This window comes from Epinephelus moara, chromosome 13 (genome assembly GCF_006386435.1).
Source record: "Epinephelus moara isolate mb chromosome 13, YSFRI_EMoa_1.0, whole genome shotgun sequence".
NCBI lineage: Eukaryota > Metazoa > Chordata > Actinopteri > Perciformes > Serranidae > Epinephelus > Epinephelus moara.
Genome location: NC_065518.1, coordinates 4,860,642 through 4,877,997, shown reverse-complemented (window position 1 = coordinate 4,877,997; position 17,356 = coordinate 4,860,642). Strand labels below are relative to the sequence as shown.

At 40.7% G+C, this 17,356-nt stretch overlaps 1 protein-coding gene across 4 annotated transcripts in view; it reads left to right on the top strand.

Annotated features, from left to right (window-relative positions):
- The window catches only part of a1cf (apobec1 complementation factor), a 32,964-nt gene extending 16,948 nt beyond the window's left edge, over positions 1-16,016 (top strand). For 2 of the 4 annotated variants that reach the window (XM_050059381.1, XM_050059383.1), the window contains 4 exons: positions 1,895-2,145; positions 4,707-4,843; positions 5,159-5,313; positions 13,553-16,016. In XM_050059381.1, the coding sequence (XP_049915338.1) occupies positions 1,895-2,145; positions 4,707-4,843; positions 5,159-5,313; positions 13,553-13,707 (698 nt within the window). In that variant the 3' untranslated portion in view covers positions 13,708-16,016. Of the gene's footprint in view, positions 1-1,894; positions 2,146-4,706; positions 4,844-5,158; positions 5,324-13,552 lie in introns of all 4 variants that reach the window. The other 2 variants (XM_050059382.1, XM_050059385.1) reach the window with 2 other exon arrangements.
- Positions 16,017-17,356: the final 1,340 nt, after the last annotated feature.

Sequence of the window (17,356 nt, the reverse complement as noted above, 5' to 3'; positions counted from 1 at the left end):
TTTAAAAAGCCAGNCTTAAACAGTAGAAAATGATTGTGAACTGTGTCCAGTGGCTGTGTGTTAATATTAACGTCACGAGGTGAGCTCACATTCACAAACAGAGTAGAATTAATGCTTCGATGGTTTCAGAACAGCACCCAAAATCACCCACGTTTAAAAAGCCAGTTAGGCAACGAGTGTCACAACCTAATCTCCAGAATACATGTGGGCATTGTACGTTTATGCAAACCACAGATACAAGACGTTTGTAGTGGATATGTCAAAAACTTTACATGTCAACAATACTGTGGTTAATGTGTGGTTAGGTTTGGACCCAAAAGACACTTGGTTATTGTTAGGAAAATCTCATGTTTTGGCTTTAAAGGGGTAGTGCACCCAAAAAATGAAAATGCAGCCATTATCTACTCACCCATATGCCGAGGGAGGCTCAGGTGAAGTTTTAGAGTCCTCACAACACTTGTGGAGATCCAAGGGGAGAGGGGGTAGCAACACAACTCCACCTAATGGAGGCTGACGGCGCCCCAGATTCAAACGTCCAAAAACACATAATTGAAACCACAAAATATCTCCATACTGCTCGTCCGTAGTGATCCAAGTGTCCTGAAGCCCCGACATAAAAAGTTGTTTGGAAAAATGTCATCTGAACTCTGTTTTTAGCCTCATTGTAGCCTGTAGCTCCAACTGCCTCTCTGTGCACCGCGCTCACGTGTGTGCGTTTGCGCGAGACTGTGAGACATGGGCACTGCGTACATGTGTGTTTACGTGCTTTCGCTGGTCTTGCGCTTGCGCACAAGTGACTGCGGTACACAGAGAGGGATGTGAAGACTCTAAAACTTCACCTGAGCCTCCCTCAGCATATGGGTGAGTAGATAATGGCTGAATTTTCATTTTTGGGTGCACTATCCCTTTAAATACTCAGTTTTGAGGGGCACAGTCCTGACAGGAAATGCAGCAATGCCTGGGTAAAAAACAAATGCTTTTAATGTCACTATGGCCGCTGGTAAAACACTAACAGGTCACCAAAAACACCCACGTCTGGGGGCTAAAAAGCTGCTAGAAAACATTCATGTCTGGGGGCTGAAGAATCCGTTAGAAAAACAGCAATGACTTGTTAAAAATCAATCCATTTTGTTGTTTGACACCAAGGCAAGATGGCTGCCAAGCTGCAGTCCACTGCTCAAGATTTGGTTTGCAGAAACAATGCCATCATGTTCTTCTGGTGACTGAGCGGTGTCTCATGTTAGCGTTTCATGACCCCCTTCTTCTAAAATAACCCACAGATGGTCTTCTGATCTAATGTAAAAAAAAAGATAAATAAAACCTAACCTTTTGCTTCTGTGCGAGTCTGAGCTCACCTTGCACATCGTGTTTGATATTAAAATTCCAGTTTAAGTCAAAAGAACAGCTACACAGTTGAAGTTAGAGGGTTTTCATAGGACAGCGTGAATATTTCTACATGATCAAATAGATTTCTGTTGGTGAACTGATTGATCTGCTTCTGTCTGAATTAATCAAGGGCCCACTCTTTACATGGGGTCAGGTGACTAGTCTTTATGATCCAAGGCCAATTATTTCAATGCTTGACTATTGTTGCTGATTCACTGAATCAAAAGTGAAACTTTATCTTTAATGAAATCAGAATAAGAATGGTGTGAAGGTGGAAAATGAATCATCCAGAGAAATAATCCTCAGTGAATTAAAGGAGACAGGTGGACTGTTACCATGACTACCGCTGTAGTGCTAACACTGGGAAGATGTAAGGTGGAGTACCGTTACCATGGCTACCACTGTTACCTATTCACTCTGACTGAATAATTGTCTAACTGTGTGATTCTTCTTCCCGGTTGATTTCCGGTGATTTGATTGATTTCACTGCCTTTTCGGTCTCCTGTAGAAATTTACATGACTGTACCTGTAGGGGCTGCCGGGGTGCGGGGGCTGGGCGGGCGGGGATACCTGGCCTACGCCGCCGGGGTTGGAGCCGTGGGTGGAGCTGGCGCCGCTGCTGGCGGAGCCTCTTATGGCCTGAAGGCGGACAAGCAGGCAGAGGAGAAGCTGTACGACCTGCTACCAGGAATGGAGCTGACCCCCATGAACCCTGCTGCCATGAGCCTGAAGGCCGCCACCATCAAACCTGCTACACAGGTAACAGAACACACCTGAGAACCACGACAACTTTTTAAGATTATACCAAGTGGACAAAACATTGATTTTATTTTGGTCATTTTCTCCACCAATTCCATCAATGATAACTTTGTACTTCCCATCTCTAAAATGTTCGTAAGCATGGGTCAAAGTTTTTCCCATCAAGTCTGTTTTTATACATCACAACTTTTCCGTGGGAAGTGGTGCGCGCCTCTTTCAGACCAAGTTTTTTGTGTACACAATGTTTGTAAATGAGACCCCAGGACAGAAACAAGGACACTGAAAGGGTCTTGACAGTTTGTCCATCCACACGACATGGTTTCTGTGAGAACACATAAGCCCGGTGTCCCCCAAGGTATCTTCTGGGCACTACTATCAGCTCCAAAATTAGTCTACTCTGAAGGGTGGCTGGGCTCAGCCTTAGAGATAGGATGAGGAGCTCGGACATCCAGAGGGAGCTCGGAGTAGAGCTGCTGCTCCTTCGTGTTGAAAGGGGTCAGTTGAGGTGGTCTGGGCATCTGATCAAGATCCTCCTGGGCACCTGCCGTTAGATGTGTTCTGGGCACGTTCAACTGGTAGGAGACCCCGGGGCAGACCCAGAACACACTGGAGGGATTACATATCTTGTTAGGCCTGGGAACACCTCGGGGTCCCCCAGGAGAAGCTGTAAAGCGCTGCTGGGGAGAGGGACGTCTGGAATATCTTGAAAATAGATGGTTTATGGATGTTTTACCTATGTAAGTGTATTTTGAAAGAGACTGTATGCATTAAACGTACAGAAACTGTACATTATCTGTGAACACTTATTTTGTGCGTTTGTGTATTTTGGAAAGACACAATGCATGTAACAAGCGTCAACCGACACTCCATCCCAGGAGGGTACCTAGCACATCATACTTAGATGAGAAAGTCCACTGAAAGGTGACAGTATTTTACTAGTTGGGATGAGAACCTGTTGAGACAGGTCAAACCAAACTGGACTTTACGCAGGAGACCAGTGTTCATGTCTGTGTGAAACCAAAAGTCACGCAATATATGTATGGTCATCACGCACTGATGTCACTCACATAACGTTAACTAACAAACAAACCTAACTAAGTTTTATTGCCGAAACAAAAACACAACTGTTTCACAACATTAACCATGTGTTACAGTGTGTTTCAGATGTGTGTCTAACTTGAACGTTAGCTGAACGTTAGCTGAGAGTGAAATGGTTGTTTCTTTGCTGCAGGTCACAGAATATGGTGTAGCAGCAGCAGCAGGCTGAGGTCGTTATCAAGAATAAGTCATTACTTAGATCAGTATGTAAGAAAGGGACTTGGTGTTCTTTGTGTCTTTCCTCTGGCAGATATAATATTTCGCATTTGTTCCTTTAACTTTGATGAAGTGTCTCCCCATTCTGGAGGGTTCACGTGAAGGTGCTGAACTGTGTCTCTGACTTTGCTCCTGTTTGTAGAGGTCAGGTGTCTTTTTCTTTGCAAAAAGCTGTAGAGTCAGAAGGAGGCTGAAAAGATGGTCTAGGAGAGATGGTGAATGTAGGACTTGAGGGGTTCACTGGCTGCAGAGTTAATGTATCTGGGTATTTGACCAGTTGGGACCCTCCCTACAAGCAGATTAGTGCAGGATGATGGAAACGTGGTGATATCATTAAAAAGTAGTGAGGCAGACTCAAGAAACCTCAACAATTAGACGATCATGCTAGGAAGATTTATCTTTCTTGACCTGTAAGAAATCTTTTCAGCAATTTGCTTGAAAACTGAGATCCAAGATGTAAAAAAAACAAACCCCGGAATCATCTCAGGCTGCTGTCAGCCCTAGAGTCGTCTCCTTTGGTCTGAATCAGGGACTCATGTTGTTCCAAAGTTGTATAATTGCCTAGAGTTGGTTCGTGTTCTCACAGCAGCATTTACAAGAGGACCAGATCAAATGCCTTGTGTGAGAAAGCTGCTCTTGATTGGTCAGAATTTCCATGTGGGAAAAATCCAGGAAGTAAAGCAAACGTTGAAGAAGAGTACACTTGCAAGATAAATGTGACACTTTCTAATGTCACAATGGAGGGACAACTACGCAGGTTGATTTTAGCGCTGCTCATCGTGGTCTATATTGCTGTCATTGTTCATTTTAGTCAAACCATACAGTTTGAAAACGAGGCGCGGCTCCAACTAGAAAACAATGTTTTGATGCATTGGATGTGCTGAATGTGCATATTAAGGCAGTACAGGAGGAGGTGCACATTAATAATCCTCCAGGACTGTAACATGCTCATGTTTAACCCAAACAATGTGTCATGTGACTGCAGTTGGTTCACATCCAGGTCGGAACACCTTCTCACCACAAACCAACTGCACCAGAGTTCGTTCAGACGTGGTTTCAGTCTGGTTGTTTTGATTTGCACCTGAGTGTGATTGCTGTGTTCACACCTGCCTGAACGAACCGCACTTAGCGGCAGGTGTGAAAGCACCCCAAGTTTAAAGTGTGAACCTGAGAGACTGAATACCAACTGAATGTCTTGCTCCATTATAAACATTCATACTCAACATATCTGTCTGTCCGTATGTCAGGTTCTAGATGAGCTGTGTCAGAAGAATAACTGGGGTCAGCCCGTCTATCAGCTCCACTCTGCCATCGGTCCTGACCAGAGACAGCTCTTTCTCTACAAGATCACCATACCAGCTCTGGCTACACAGTACCCCAACGTGTAAGAAAACTGCTCCTACTATTACTACCTCGATTCTGCTGCTATTACTGCTACTGCAAGCCAAAACCCATTTTTTCCTATCAGTGACCAAGTGATTTTTGTGCCTAAATTTACCCAGACGTTCACCAAAGCATTGTTGACAGATGTAGTGTATCCGTGGTTAACAGAAATGTAAAATGCTAACATTTTTTCTGGCAGTGTTTCAGTTGAAGCAGCTGTTTACGGTGATTCTCCAACGTTGTTCATCCCATCATGTCGTTTTATATAAACTTACCACAGACAGAAGAAACAATCTCCTCCTCTCTCTCTCTGCAGCCATCCCTTCACACCTTCTAAGCTGTGTGCGGCTGTAGAAGAAGCTAAAGTCCACGCAGCCGAACACACCTTGCAGACGCTCGGTCTGCAGACAGAGGGCACCGCCGATGCCGGCTGTGCCACTGCTGCCGCCGTGGCCTCGGTAGCCTTCCCAGGTATGTGAAGGTCCGTACCCAAAGCCAACTAACTCTTCACTCAATGAAATCACTAACAGACTCTCAGCTGAGGCTCACACTGCATGCAGGAAGACCAGAGGACGACTCACACAGAGCTCACACCCAACTAGAGGTTCAACACGTTGCCGCTTATCATCAGTCAGCTTTTAGATTTCCTTCATTACAAACAACAAATTTAGTTTGTGATGGTGATACTTCATAACTACCATCAGTCTATGTAAATGTGTCCAGTTTTTCATCTGCTTAGGTTGACACATTAAAAGAAACAAGAAAACAGTTTCTTTTAAATAACTGTTTGCAGCCTGAAGACATAAAACTCTCCAATATTTCACTAATTACTAAAAGATTGGAGAAAAGTCTTAGAAATAACAGTGTGATCACACAGAAATATGGGAAATGACCTTGACCTCTGAACAGTACATGGTGGCAGCACGGTTAGTTGCCAAAACTACTTTGGTTAAGTTCACAAAAATATCATGTTTTTCGCTAAAATATCAACAATACTTGCGTGTGGGGGTCGACATGAAGAGCTGATAAGATCTTCTGGGATCAACGTAAAGGACATAAGTACATAAAGTTAAAATAAGTTAATGCTTACTTTTAGTTCACATGGGACATGAACAGCGATGTGAAAGTCCTGTGTTTGTTTGACCTCCCCAGCCTCCTCCCTACAGACTGTCTTCTCTTTATACTACCTGTAGAGTCGTAACATTAACGACCACACACTGGGTGATGTTGCTAAACAAGGGAATTAAAAAAAAAAGGATCCAAACCAACATTTTTTTTGGTGGTGTTGCCATGTAATGCGGTTTTAGAGGCCGTACATAAGCCACGTCTTTATCTGCGTGGAAAACACAAGGTTGGGCACTGGGTGCTAGTCTTGTGACCACTCTTAGCGGTTTCACACAGGCAGGGCACTGGCACAGTTCTGGTTCCGGCTCTGGCTCCGTTCTGCAGTCTCAGAACCTTGGTGCTGTCTGGCGAACCAGCCCGTGTCCACACCAGTTTAAGCGGAACCAAAGTGGGAGGACGTTACTCCGCGTCACTCAGGCGGAAGTAAACATAATAGCGGCAAGCGGAAACAGCAGCCGGCAAAATGACAGATCGCAGGGATTATCTGCAAGCTTTCGCTTTGTTACTCCAGTTATTTGTTTTCATCCAACAATCCAGCATGCACCAACTGTTGATGATGAGAAGACGTAGGAGACGATTACATATAAGGCGAACCGTATGTAAAAAGTATATGCTCGTGTTTTTATAGATATCTATGGTCTTCACAGCCTAGAATGTCACACGCCCACTTATGATGTCATGGTTTGCAAGGAAAAACCAACTAATTTTTGGTTCTGCTGGGAACCGACTTTTCAGGTTCCTAACCAATTATTTTTTCGGTCTGAATGCGCCCACCGGTTCAAAATTGGGTTCGGGAACCAGAACCGTGCCGGTGCCCTGCCGGTGTGAAAGCCCTATCTGTGCCAACATTCAAGAGCCAGAGGCAGGTTGTGTCAGGCAGGTTGCTAAGCGACCATAACCAGCACCATATCATAGCCTATTTACGTGAACTCCAGAGCACAGAGCTGATCTTCTTCCAGGCGTACAATAATGTCCATGGGACAGAAGTAAAGCTCTGGCAGCTCTGCACTAAAATGATTAACTTCCCCTTCATATTTATCACACACTGATATTTACAGAAGAAGAGAAAAATATCTGCTGGCTGTAATTAGTTGTTCCTTGTCATTTGACATGTGGTGTGTGCTGTTGTGCTCCAAAAGTTGAACTCTGTTCTGCTCCTGCGCAGCGGTTACACTCTGTGGTGTCCTTACATTGAAAACAATGAATATGAGGGTGCAAAAATCGCAGAACGTGTACGGCACCTTAAGAGGTCATGGTCATTTTATGTATTTCTGTGAGACCAGGTTGGCGTGTACTACGGCTTCTTCACACACTCCTGCAGCCGCATTTAGGGCTACTAAAACAACTACTATTCCTACTGTTCACACTACTTCTCCTACTGCAAGTCCTAGTAGTACTTCTACTTCTGCTCCTCCTTTTCCCACTACTACTACCTCCAATGCTGCCCTGAATACTATTATCAATACTACTGCAATGATTCTCAGTACTAATAATGCCTCTACCACTCCTACCTCTACTATGGCTCCTACTACTCCTTATACGGTTGGGAAACACCAGAGGATCCACAATACGATGTTATCAAGATACTTAAGTCATGATATTATTGCGATTTTAAATATGTTGCCATATGCTATACGTTGCAATAAAATATACTGTAATATATTGCGATTTTTTTCAACTGTAAATTCTGTCCCCAAAGGAAAACTTTGTCAACATCTGTTTTCTCTAATAAGATAAAGTTTTCAGTCTGGTCATCTCACTTAAACCATTTTATTTTTGGCAGCAAAATGTATCGAGCTCAGTGGTTCTCAGAATCCAGGCGTGTCGTGGGATTTTGTAATAACCACGCATTATTATTGCAATATTCAACTGGACCTGGATTTTTTAATTGACTGCATCAGTATGTTGTGCACACCCATTTCCAGATAAAGAGGCCAACTCTAGCTAAAAATTGTAATTTAATTTTAAAAAATCTTCAGTGAAACCTATTTGTCACTATTTGTCACACATCACATTATCTCACATTTAAATCGATGCATTATCGGTGCTTAGATGTAATTTTAAAAAGTTTAAAATTAATTCTTGAATCATTTTTTTAATAAATATTTAATGACTAATGGTTGTCAATTGTTATTTGTTAGTAAATAAAAACAAACATTTATGTCGCAGTAAGCGTGATAACGCACGTTACAGAGGCTATGGTGCACAGATATAAATACAGTAGTGCCTTGAGATTCTGGCTCGCCCGTTGGTGTGCACTGGGCGCAAAAAGTTTGAAAACCACTGATCTAGCGGACTGAAAAAGCATGTGAAGACATTATTCTAGGAGGGTATAAGTTTAATTTATAATTGTCATATTAATAATTTAGATAATAAAAAAATTGATACTTGGTACTATGTGACGAAGCGATATTGGCACACAAAAATATTGCGATACTAAGCTGTATCGATTTTTTCCCCCACACCCCTACTACTAATAAAAATTCTACTAACTCTACTACTGCTACTACCTCTACTGCCCCCTTGTGGCCAAAAACAAAATCTCATTTGAAAACACAATGAAAAACACTAAAAAGGACTAATCTGTGACTTTAACATGCACAAAATGTTCCAGTTTTTGCCCTTATTCCAAAAAAAAGCTTTTACATGACAAATGAAAATGAATATTCTACTTATATTTACATTTACACGCAGCCATACATACTCTGATTACCATAAAACTCCAATTAGTGGCCCAGGCTACTGTTCGCTTAAATCACTGAACTCAACAGGCTTATGTTTGGGAAAGGCCTTCAATTCCTTTTACACAAGGTGGGAATATGATCAAATGATTTATTTGAACCAGTATTAACATTACTTGCATAAAACTTAGGCTTTGAAAAACATAATTAACAAAAACAATTATGTATTACATTAAGACACTTGTTTCAAGGCACCTGGCATACCAACACAACACCTCTTTATCCTGTTAAAACAATTTTCATAACTTGGATTAAAACACTTTTGATTCTTTTGATCAGTGGACCCTCACAGACTAAAGGAATATGAATAACTCATGGACACATATTCAGACTTTATGACAGCTTCAGAGGTAGAGTCACCACTTGGATTTTTTGTCATGCCAGTATATCTGAATGAATTAGGGTCTTCTCTGGTGCTCATGGTTTCAGTGAAATTAAATGAACCAAGGTAAAAATGTGTGGTAACTTCATGTTAACAGAAGTTTAAACATTTATATTTGTATGCACTATCTATGTTAGCTCAGCTGGATGGTGAACAATCTGATTTTATACATCCAAGAACTACTATAAAAATGAAATGCACTTAATAATTTTTTAAGATTTCATCAACTAAAATGTGCGTCAAACATCTATGATGCACTTTTTCCTCTGAATTTTGCCAGACTTTAACAGTGGTGGCTAGTCTTGAGCTTTCCTAGCTAGGCTAGCAATGGATTTCAAATCGGTAAAAGTCTCAGAGGAAAATACAGAATTTAACAGTGCGTGGTCAAACTTGTTTGCTTTTACCGCAAACACTGTAAAATCAAAGTACCAAATAATCATAAATAGCCTACTGCATAGCAGCCACCTTGAATGCTTATTTACACCTATCTTACTATATAATGATTAAAACTCTGTCTGTGTGTCTGTTCCACGTTTTTCTCCTCACTGACTTGGTCAATCCATGTGAAATTTGGCACAGTGGTAGAGGGTCATGGGAGGATGCCAATGAAGCAATATTACATCAATTGGCCAAAGGGGGGCGCTATAGCAACCGATTGAAATGTCAAACTTTGAATGGGCATATCTCATGCCCCGTATGTCGTAGAGACATGAAACTTTGCACAGAGATGCCTCTCCTCATGAGGAACACATTTGCCTCAAGAACCCATAACTTCCGCTTATATAGATTTTCCGCCATTTTGAATTTTTTGAAAAACACTTCAAATGGATCTCTTCCTAGGAAGTTTGAGCGATCTGCATGAAACTGGGTGAACATAATCTAGGGACCAATATCTAAAGTTCCCTCTTGGCAAAAGTTGGAAAACTTACTAAAACTGAGCTTCTATAAGGCAATGAATATTGCGGAGGGCGTGGCTCATCACATAAAGGTGTATAACATCTCAAGGGTTTCACCCATCACCACGCAACTTTGTAGGCATATGACCACACATAATCTGAGGGGACCCCTCCATTATTGACCCCATCAAACAAAATGGGGGCGCTAGAGAGCTCATTTCTTATCTAGGCCTAACCGCCATATGGATTTTTACTAAACTTGGTAGATATGTAGAACAGGACGCCTCAAGGTGACTGGAGAAATTTAACTCTAATTGGCAACTGGGTGGCGCTATAACAACAGAAAAATGCTTCAAAATGGCTAAAATGCGACCGATTGCTGTGGCTCCCCCTGTGGACCAATGTTGTTTGTTTTTTCTAATTTTTGGTATGACTAAGTCATGGTATGGTATGCTGTACTCAATGGGTATGGACTAGTTTTTACTATTGATAGGTTAATTTAGATTTAATAGGCTGTGATACCATAAGGCTCAAATATGTTTCGCAGCTCCAGGCAGATTTGTTAAAATCATTTTGGTCAAAAAGATCTCTACTGATAGTTAAGACTGCTGACACCTGCCCTAACATGTCATTTATAACATTAAAATATGGAAAAGTGGAACAGCTGGAGCTGCTTGTGCCATTTTGCTTTTTAATGATAGGATTTTTAAAGAGGTGGACTTGTTGGGCCGTGCGAACGGAACCTCCATCTTTAATTCCTTCAAATGCTTTCTTAAAAAGGTCAATGTTACTGTATTGGTGCATATTCAAACCCATAGTGATATCAAAGACTTCCAACCAGAAATGTGGGCTTTAATTTTGGGCAGTGTCTCCACCCCAGCCTTGAAAACTGTTGTTTGTGTATAAAGCATATGTAAAGAGCTGAATGTGCACAGGCAAGAGGCCATGTGTAACAGGCTGGGAGCACCCAAACACAGACACACAGACAGGCAGACTCAGAAAACAGGCTTACTGGCAGAGGAGATGACATGCAGCAGGGCCGGCAAACAGGCAGGAAGAATCAGCAGAGAAACCACAGGGAAACATGAGCAGATGATCCAACAACAAGCTGGTGACAGTGGTGATGAGGTAACTGAGAACAGGTGAGAGAGTAGGGAGGGAAGCCCAGGTGATTCCAGATGGAAAACAGGTGAGGATGTGGACCATCTGGTCGCCGGATGGAAAATGGCAGGTCTGAATTAAAGGGACGAACATGGTCAGTGAGAATGAGCCGAGGCTGGAGACCATGACACTGTGTGTCGCAAGCTGCATATCAAATTCAGAGTATTGTCATATTTGGAATAATAGTGTGATATTAGTGTCTGTGTGGACATAGTTATGGGGTTCATTTACATAAACACTAATAGTCTCCTTTTAGTCGCTATTTTGTTATACAAGTGTGCAACGTGAAAACAAACAGTGCAAAACAAATGACCAACAAATATTGGGACACAAGTGATCAACGTGAACACAACAAAATAACAAAGAATAAGACAGGCAGGGGAGCTCAGGGCCAACAAACCAAGGTGATACAAACACTAACACAAAAGGAACAATCAGAAAAAGAAATAAAGGATAATTAAATAAATAAATTATGAAAATCAAAGGTTGGCTGTAGATTGTCTTGTTGGAGTATGTATGTATGTTTTTGTGTCATGCACTTGTTGGAGAGATGAATGTCCAAAAGAAAAGAAAACACTTCTGGTTAGAAGGAGGAACACACCTTTAAACATTCAAAAGGTTTTGGATACGTGCAAATATGGCAGCACTGAACATTTCAAGAGGGTGGTCAAAGGAATTAAAGATGGAGGCTGGTTTCGCACCGTCCAAAAAGTCCACCACTGGTGGAGAACTTAAAAATAATCATATTTTTATGCAAAGAAGCAAAATGTTACACATGGCTCCTGTAATTCCACTGTGTTGTATTTCAACCAGATATCAACATCTTAGTGCATGTTAACCAGGGTATCCACGGCTGCAAGTCAACGGGAATGTTAATAGAATATTAGTCAGCCATGTAAACAGCTTCGTTGGAATACTGTCTTTTTTGGGACAAAAACAAAATATTTTGTGCATATAAACATAGTGACTGACTAACAGATATAATTAACATATATAAACTAGGGCTGTCAAAGTTAAAGCGTTAATAATGAGTGAACACAAATTCCTTTGAACGCCACGTGATTAACGCACGTACCTTCTATAATTATGACTCTCGGCCCACCTGCTACGGAAATCAGGAAGTGATGAATCAGTAACTCTATGGATGGCGAGCAGAAACAAACCTCCGGGAGCAGAAATGGATAAAGAAAGGTGCCTTTTGAACGGCAAGTTCAGCCATTTGCATTTTACTGTCGATGTGAATTTTACAACCAGAGTATGTGGAGCTGCTTAAAAAAACAGGGGGTGTTTAATTAACCTTTACGAGTGTCACTAAGTAATGTTTTGTTCAGCTCAATATGTCCATCTGTTGTTGCTTGTGTGGCTTCAGTTTGCCACGTTATGCTTTCAGCATGTTGTGAGCTGTCAGAACCTCTGAGGTTATTCTGGACAGTATCTGTCATTGTGTTGGATTGTTGCAGTAATTATAAATACTAGTCCATACCCATTGAGTGCACAGTTGCCCACGTACAGTTTCACATGGTGTGTGTTTGGGATACAGGTCATAGGAAACTGCAGATTAAATAGTCAACTGAGCCCATTAAGAGGAGCAATGTATTCAGACAGAGTTTTTGTGAGTTTGATAGTACGATTGCTTGATTGAAAGTACAGTAGTACCATTGCCAATAGTGGGATAGTTAGTGAGCTGAAACTGTACATTAATAGTTGAGGTAGCACGTTGAAAGGCAGATAGAAGTTCAGTTTTAGTAAGTTTTCCAACTTTTGCCAAGAGGGAACTTTAGATATTGGTCCCTAGATTATGTTCACCCAGTTTCATGCAGATCGCTCAAACTTCCTAGGAAGAGATCCATTTGAAGTGTTTTTCAAAAAATTCAAAATGGCGGAAAATCTATATAAGCGGAAGTTATGGGTTCTTGAGGCAAATGTGTTCCTCATGAGGAGAGGCATCTCTGTGCAAAGTTTCATGTCTCTACGACATACGGGGCATGAGATATGCCCATTCAAAGTTTGCCATTTCAATCGGTTGCTATAGCGCCCCCCTTTGGCCAATTGATGTAATATTGCTTCATTGGCATCCTCCCATGACCCTCTACCACTGTGCCAAATTTCACATGGATTGACCAAGTCAGTGAGGAGAAAAACATGGAACAGACACACACACACACAGAGTTTTCATCATTAGTAAGATATATTTGCGTAAAGCAAACACATTTGTCCACTCCCATGTTGATAAGAATATTGAAACTTGAAAAATATCCCTTTAAGAACCTCATTTGTTAACGATAGACAATCGTGCAGTTAATCCCGATTAAATATTTTTATCGATTGACAGCCTTAATATAAACAGATTTTGAAGTTAAAGACTGCATGATGAAAGGCTGTGTTTTTGTCTCGTCTCTCTCCAGGTTACACTCTGGCAAGCCCGGCGTCGTCTGCAGTCGCCTCCCAGCTGAAGCAGGCTGTATCTCTGGGTCAGGACCTGACTGCCTACACCACCTATGAGGGATACCCCGCCTTTGCTGTGGCGACGCGCCACACCGACGGATACGGCGTTTTCTAAGAGACCGTTTTCCAACAGAGAAAAACACTTGCAGCTAAAGACGCATTCACACTAAACGGCTTTTTTCTCAAACTGCCATTTAAAATCTGTTTAAAGTTTGTGATGGTTAAAAACAGAGCGGGAACGAATGGACTCATTCCTGAATGTTCGTCACTTTAAACAGGAAACAAAACAGAAGTTATTTCTACAAAAAGCAAAATAGTGTGGATGCACCTTTACGCTGGGGTTTCTACAGGAAGACAAAAAGACATGTTTTTAAAACCGCTGCTGGAAAATGTTTCCGACTCGCCGGTCGCCCTGAAACAAATTCCTCACTCGTCACATCTTGTTTCTTTCTTCAAATATTCTTCTCTGAATTAGGTATATATCTGCGATTATCATGTGATTGATAAAGTAGCTTGCAGACGGCCTGTGATTGGCTCTAAGTTTGAATTAATGTTTTCATCAGTTAATATTTTTATTTTCTTTTTAGTTTGTTTGCATGTTTCTAGTAGCATGTTGACAATATTCAATAATCGGATAAATAGATTTTGTTATTTTATCCTTTCTTGTAAACCTGTGCTTTTATGTTTAAAATACCTGGGATTTGTAGTTCTTTTGAATGTCTTTCAACTGCAAAATGTAGTTTTGCACTGTTGTCTACTTTCGACTATTTCGGCGGTTTTCCTGGCGTCTGTAAAATGTTTAAGATAGAACTGAAATTTGGACAGAGTGGGATTTTAAAATGGAAAGCCTGTTTTTACTCATGACATTCTGGACTTTGTAGTTCTACAAACTGTGAATATGTAGTTTTTTGTTAGCGTACATCTGAGAGGAATCCAAATGAACTGTGTGTGGTGAGCTTTCTCTCCCTCATCATTAACACAATGCTTTGAGGAAATGTCTTTAGTTTTTCTGCCGTCATGTTTGAGGTGCTTTAAACAGCTTGTTGTCTCAGTCAGCTGTTAAAAGCTTTATTACGGCCGATAATACGGCTGCTCGACAACACTGATGAAACTTAAGCCGCATATTTTAACAAACGGGAACAGAAACAACCTGATCTCCAAGAAATACATAATGACCACGACCTCTTAAGTTGGCTTTACGTTGTAATGGGGGGACATAATGTGTTAAACGATCCAAAATCCAGACCAAGTACTCTACCTTGGGCTAACATGCCTCCAAAGCGTTCACTAACGGTCCGGGCTGGGTGTTCCCAGAGGGGTGCCTGGTGTTTTCACCTGGGAAAAAATTCTTCGGTGATTACAGGGCCAAAGTGACTTTCCATTGGCATTGTTTCTGTGGTGGTGGCACGTAAATGTAACATATTATAACTGTGGTGTGAAGAAGTCATGGTCATTTCACATATCAGTGTCAGGTCTTCACTGCCATGTGGGGAGTTTTCTCTTTTTATTGATATTTCTTTTCCATGTTTCAGTATTTTCATGTTCACATCGTGTGTTGTTTCCTCAGCTTCTATTAAAAAAAGAAAGAAAAAGAAATGAGCTAGCTGCGATCCTATAACTCCCCTCATCTCCAGATGTTTTAAACCTCTCACCAAACAAGAACATCAAAGCCCAGATTAGTTTAAGAATTCTCTCTTTCTTCAACATCTGCTCATGGCAAGAGATCATAGCTATAAAGTATAGTTAAGGGGTTTAGTAACTACAACACTAAATTAGGAAAAAGCTTATGTTCATATGTCTCTATGGTTATTACAAATAAGACATTATGGATTTGACAAAAGTAGTCTGAACAAAACAAAATTAAAATTAGTTTCCTTGATAAAACCGTCTTCTGTTTACAGTCTGAAAAAGGAAAAGTTGTAGTTTTTTTTAACTTATGATTTAAAAGTAAAGTAAAAATGAAGATATTGGATCTTGCTCCCAAACTGCGCCTCCAACTGGTGACTGTGAGTACGAGCTGCAGTTAAGACAACGCAACACCATCTTTTTTTCCCCTAATAATTACAAATACAAACTTAAAAGCAGCAGGCGACACATCCTTCAGTCCAACTCGATATTTGTTTCTTCTGTTTGTTTCTGGAGAGTTTTACGACATCCGAGCTGTGAACACGCCGAAGCAGAGACAGTATTAAAGTGTGTGAAGCACTTAGAACTTATTTTTATACCAGGAAAAAGAATTAATATCCAGACGCTGTTTGTATAGAGTTATTGTGCGTCCTCTAATTGACCTGGAAACCAGAAACATGTTAAACTGAATCAATACGAATCTGTGATGAGCAGAGAGAATTGTGGGTATTCTGGAGGGGTTTAGTACCATGACAGGAAACTGCTTTGATGAATTATGATGTTTCATGATCCGTAATCCGTAACCGAAATAAACAAGCTAACACAGATCTGAAGAAGCTCTGCTGTGTCTGGGTTATTTTATTACATTTTATATAGTCACATATTTTTACCTTTGCTGTCTTTCTGTTGGCCCACAGACGCCCTCACAGGCCGCTGTTTTAGATTTAGCCTTAAGATTAAAAAATGTTGATTAGTATTAGTCACATTTAAGTCGTTAAGTTACGTTAATCCTTCATAGTCTTGGTGTAGTTTTGGGCAACAAAAATTCAAAGCGTTTCAGTCATTATGTTTTCCATATCTTTTTTCCACTTTAAACTAATCCAGTGAGGCTAATCAGAAATCAGAATCAAGGAGACAGGTTTCATTTTTGCTCTCAACAAATAACTAATGTGAAACAACTAGGATTTGTCCCCAGGTTCATTGTAAACTCTGACTTATCCAACTGACTATTAGGAAGCAGAAACATAACTTGATTAAAGCCTAAATTTTTTATTCATCTGGGAATTGACTTCTATAAAAACACTGTAGAAGAAGAAAGACGCAGCAGGTATCATGAACAGTGGTACAACACCACCGCCAAGTGGTCATAAACACAGAAACCAATTTGGCAAGCAATAAACGAAAAATATATTTGGAGCTTTTCTAACAAATACTGTGGAGCCTTTGGACATAAACACTGAAAGAGAAAAGTCAACTACAGCTCCCAAGATGTAAAAAACATCCAATCACTAAGCTTCAGATTCTATTGCGAGCTGCAACATTATTAGGGTCCCAGCTAAGCTGCCAGGACACTATTGTAATCCTAGGTATTCTTCTTCTTTCTTCTTCCGAGGAAATCATACTTCCCATGGGTGAAAACTCACCAAACTTTGCACAAAGGTCCAGTCTCGTGCCAGAAATCCTCAGCTGTAAACTCAAGCCAATAGTCCTGATGGTGGCGCTACAGCAAGCGTCTAAATTTCAAAACTTTGAAAATTCATAACAAATCAACCATACATGCTACAACTTCACAACTTTCATCAAACTGTAGCCCCAATACTGAAGAAACTTTTGTACATTTAAACCTATTAGAAATTATGAAGTTCATCACTCTGTTTTTTTTTTTCAAAAACTGTAAAACTTCTTAAACCTATCTCCTCCCACAATTTTTGCTCAATTGACACCAAACTATGTTTCTCAGATTTTTGATTTATCAAAAATTGAGCCTACAGTGCATCAAAATGTTTGACTGTAAACGGTACTGTAAACATATACATGCCAATTCTTGCTAAATAAATCTTCAATGTTCAGGAAAAAAAAGACAAAATTCTAGAGTCATGGTAGATGATGTGTGGCAAATTTCAGAATTTTATCTCAAA